We start from the raw sequence: 4963 nt of genomic DNA on the forward strand, positions 1-4963 counted from the left end.
ACTCACTGACGCAGATGTAGTCACACTAAGACACTGTCACACTCACACTCAGACACTGTCACACTCACACACACTGCCACACTCACAGACACAGATGTAGTCACACTCACACACACTGTCACACACACACACACACACTGTCACACTCAGGGCATTAATACTCACTATTCCATCATGAGAATCATCTCACTCCTGGTGTCAAAGGCATCGTAGAGTTGAATGAGATTGACATGGTTCAGCAGATTCATCACCTGTACTTCATTGGTGATACTCTCCTGGAGAGAAACAAACAGAGAGTTTCACAGGGTCATCTTTCTAACCAGCTGATGGGGGAGAGAGAGAGACAGAGATCGGGGAGGCGGGGGTTCCCTCTTCCCAGACCCTGAATGACATGGCCAATGGTGAGCCTGTTAGTGCAAAGAAAATGCAAAGATCAGGAAATTGGGGAATCTCGGTGATGAGAAATAAAAATCCAATGTTGTCCCTAAGGTTTGAATGGCAGGATGAGAATCTGGTTAGTGAGTGATCAGGGCCCTACTTGTATGTGTGTTACATCCCATTATCACCTAACCTTGCGTCTTCGAAATGTGGGCTGCTACATCCACGGTCATCGGTGGCTCCCATTGTGAGTGGGAGCTGGTAACGCTCGACTCCAGGTGGCCAGCATCTTACTGGGGTAGGCACCTCGCCCAGCAGCCCCTGGGCACGCCATAAGGGCACCAACCACCTACATCCTTGGTCCATCGTGGTTGGCTTCCAGCTTCACCACATCACCACGGCATATTCCTGACACTGTGTTTGGAGTACAGATCACCACTCTGATCCTGCACTCTAGACAGCACCAATACCTCTCATTGTAATGTCGCTGCCAGGCCACTTTGTACACAGGGACAGGCTCATATATCACTGCAGGGGACATCCCAAGGCTTTGAGCTTGCTGGCTTAGCACCCTCTCCCCTTGCGCCTATCGGGCATTCATGGTATCTTGCCATGCCTTGCCTCTTACACTCTGCTGCCTCATTGAGAATGTCCAGGCTCCTCCCAGCACAGCTGTCTCACTTTGTCTTTGTCAAAGATCTGCTAGCCTGTTGTGTTTACCAGCAATGATCAGTTGAGGGAGGTGGTGGACATGTCGGTGTAGAGCACTGTGTTACATCAATGTCTTACCTGCAGCGCGGGTCACAATGTGCTACAAACACTTGGCAGTCTCCGAAAGCCTAAGAGCAGTAGGCCTCAGGTTGTCAAGGGGACAATGTTCAGTCCAGCAGGGGTGTCCTGGCACAGTGAGTCAGTATCAATCCAGGGGCTTGGTCACAGCCACAGGGCACTAGGGTGGTCAGTGTAAGGAGTACCCTCCCTCAGGGCATTGTGGGTCAACCTACAACACACGGACTGCAGTGGTTCAAGAAGGCAGCTCATCGTCAGCTTCTCAAGGGGCAACTAGGGACGGGCAATAAATGCTGAACCAACTAGAACTGCCCACATCCCACGAGTGAATGGAATAAAATTACAGTCCAGGGAGTGGGCCAGAACCAGTCCTACAGGTCCATTGCAACCTGTCTGGGGTTAGGGTTAGGGTTAGGGTTAGGGTTAGGGTTAGGGTTAGGGCTAGGGCTAGGGTTAGAGTTAGGGTTAGGGTTAGGGTTAGGGCTAGGGCTAGGGTTAGAGTTAGGGTTAGGGTTAGGGTTAGGGTTAGGGCTAGGGTTAGGGTTAGGGTTAGGGTTAGGGTTAGTGTTAGGGTAAGGGCTAAGGTTAGGGTTAAGGTTAGGGTTAGGGTTAGGGTTAGGGTTAGGGTTAGAGTTAGCGTTAGGGTTAGGGATATGGTTATGATCAATCTGGGGATTTGTACGATAGGGTTAGGTTTAGGGTTAGGATTAGCGTTAACGTTAAGGTTAGGGTTAGGGTTAGGGTTAAGGCTCGGGTTAGGGTTAGGGTTAGGGTCAATCTGGGGATTTGTGCGATAGGGTTAAGGTTAGGGTTATGGTGAGGGTGAGGGTTAGGGTTAGGGTTAGTGTTAGGGTTAGGGTTAGGTTTAGTGTTAGGGTAAGGGCTAAGGTTAAGGTTAAGGTTAGGGTTCGGGTTAGTGTTACGGATATGGTTATGGTCAATCTGGGGATTTGTACGATAGGGTTAGGGTTAGAGTTAGGGTTAGGGTTAGGGTCAAGGTTAGGGTTAGGGTTAGGGTTAGGGTTAGGTCAGTCTGGGGATTTGTGCTCTGTCCGGGAGATGCACCGAGGTCAGACAGGGATCTGATCAGTCACTGTTTGGGATTGTTTCCAAGTCAGTCACGGGGGATGAGCCATGATCAGTCCTGGAGTTCTGCTCAATGAAACGCAAGGGTGTTCCCAGGGTTCACTGCCATTATCGGGACGGTGGGGAGCTGAATGCTGGAGGTGGGAGGTAGTGTGCTGGGATGCCCAGGAGACAATAATTGTGAAAAGAGAAACTCAACAAATATGGGAGTGGACAACAGAGTCTCGAGGGTAAGGGGTGCTGCAGGTCACTGGCATTGCTCCACACCTCACTGGCATCAATAGGGGGCAGTGCGTAACTCTGCCTGGCACAGCTGAGCTGTAGGCCATGGGCACAGATGGTAGGAGAAACAGCTGAGCAGTTCAAAAATGGAGCTGTGTGGGGAATATGACACCTTTGGGAGTTGACAGGCAGCAAAGAACGTAAGGTTTCCGGGTTATTTCAATCACCAGACAGCTCACTCCATGAAGTGCTATTTCGAATAGAATAGAAATTTATTGTCACATTTACTTTTACATGAAAAATACAGAGAAAAGTTTTATAAGTTGCCGCACTACAGCACCTACATCAGTGACAGAGTCACACATAATGATAATTAAAATGTAAAATTCAGACAAAATTCAATTCACAGCTCCTGGCCTTGGGTAAAGCCGATTAAGAAATGAAAGAATACCGTAATTATGCAGTTGGGATGAGAGAGAGAGACAGAAGGAGAGAGACTGAATACAGACAAAGAGATAGAGACAGAATAGAGAGAGCAAGACGGAGAGAGAAAGAGTCAAGGAAAGACAGAGAGACACAGAGAGAGAAAAAGAGAGAGGGAGAGAGAGACAGACGGAGGGAAAGAGAGAGATACAGAAAGAGAAAGAGAGAGAGTGTGAATACAGTGTCAGGCAGAGAGAGGGTGGGAGAGAAAGAGAGAGGGAGACAGAGAGAGAAAAGTGAGAGACAGAGAGGGAGAAAGAGAGAGAGACGGAGAGAGAGGGACAGAGGGAGAGAGAGACAGAGAGAAGGAGAGAGGGAGAGAGACAGTGAATACAGAGTCGGAAAGAAAGAGAGGGACAGAGAGTGAGACTGAGAGAGACAAAGAGAGAGAGAGAAAACGAGAGATGGGGAGAGGAGAGTGAATACAGGGTCAGAGAGAGAGACAGAGAGAAAGGCTAGAGATACTGAATAGAGAGAGATAGTTTGAATGTGGAACTGAGTGGAGTGTGAAATGATGATGAGGGGAACACGATTGTGGCTCTGAGAGGGAGGGTAGGTATGAGGGCAGGGGTCTGTTTGATGGGTTAGACTGAGCTGAAGGCCTGTCACCCAACACGTGGGGACCGGGGGAGGCTGGGGGAGAGAGGGGTGGGGGTGTGGGGGTTTTGGGAGGGAGGTGGGGTGTGGAATGCTCAGTGGGGAACCAGGAGGACACATTGGAAGTTTCACTTTGATTAAAACAAACTGATGAGAGATAGCACAGGGCCCCAGTGGGATGAAGAGGAATGTTTACACACAGCGAGTTGTGGCTGGAACACAATATCGGATTGGGTAATGGGATCCCATTCAACAGAAACTTCCAGAAAAGGCAGGCATCAGTAACTTAGGCGGGGGGGGAGTGCAATGGGTGTAAACAGAGAGGTCCTTCAGTGAGCCAGCAGCAGGCTCGATGACTGAATGGCCTGCTCCTCAGCTCGAGGATTGTGTAGCTGCAGAGCGGAGGAGATGGAAGTGAGGGAGCTCCTGGGGCTGAAACTGGGAATGCCGGGTGGGAATGGGAGAGAGAACATGACACAACGCAAGGGGGTCAGTCAAAAACTATCGCATATTCTCAACAACAGTCACCCGCCAGGAAATTCACTGAGAGCATCTGAAGAAACACTGCGTGAAAAGCAAATTGGAGCTAAAATAAAGCAGGATGGAAATGCAGGGATCTTTTTAATAGAATCCCTACAGTTTGGAAGCAGGGCCTTTAGCCCAACAAATCCACAACGACCCTCAGAGCATTCATCCAGACCCATCCCGCTATAACCCACCTAATCTACACATCCCTGAACACTATGGGTAATTTAGCATGGCCAATCCACCTAACCTGCACATCCTTGGACTGTGGGAGGAAACCAGAGCACCCGGAGGAAACCCACGCAGACACGGGGAGAACGTGCAAACTCTGCACAGAGAGTTGCCCGAGGGTGGAATCAAACCCGGGTCCCTGGTGCTGTGAGACAGCAGGGCTAACCACAGACTCACCATGCTCAGGGAGATTGTCCCCTTTCAGAGCGGTGGGTAGCATAGAATTCACAAGCGTATCGTTGGGAGACCTGGGGTTTGGTGCTGTCAGTAACATCCAACACTGAATGCAGACCAATCAGAGCGTGGTGGATGGAGGGCTAAACAGCAGGGATGGCTCAGATATGGCTCCAACAAAATATATATAACATGCAGGCTTTACCTTTTCTTTGGCAGATCGCACTTTAATAATTTTCATGGCGAGCTGGAGCTCAGAGGATCGTTCTGTACATCGGTGAACACTGCCAAAACGACCCCTACAATAAACCAGGGACAGAGCTATACACAGAACAAAGACAGTAACTCAATATAACAAGGAATGGCAATAAACCCATCTGCCACTGACACTAACACTCACTGTTACACACTGACACTAACCCTCACTGTCACACACTGACACTATCCCTCACCGTCACACACTGACACTATCCCTCAC

At 49.6% G+C, this 4963-nt stretch overlaps 1 protein-coding gene across 1 annotated transcript in view; it reads right to left on the bottom strand.

Moving 5' to 3' along the window:
• LOC109919295 (tubulin tyrosine ligase-like family, member 9) overlaps positions 1-4963 on the bottom strand; it is a 106541-nt gene that overhangs the window by 69414 nt on the left and 32164 nt on the right. The window contains exons 6-7 of the mRNA XM_048608187.1: positions 4691-4784; positions 166-275 (exon numbers count right to left, since the gene is read on the bottom strand). Of these exons, the coding sequence (XP_048464144.1) occupies positions 166-275; positions 4691-4784 (204 nt within the window). The remainder of the gene's footprint in view (positions 1-165; positions 276-4690; positions 4785-4963) is intronic.

The sequence above is a fragment of the Rhincodon typus genome, chromosome 19 (genome assembly GCF_021869965.1).
Source record: "Rhincodon typus isolate 14 chromosome 19, sRhiTyp1.1, whole genome shotgun sequence".
Classification (NCBI taxonomy): Eukaryota; Metazoa; Chordata; class Chondrichthyes; order Orectolobiformes; family Rhincodontidae; genus Rhincodon; species Rhincodon typus.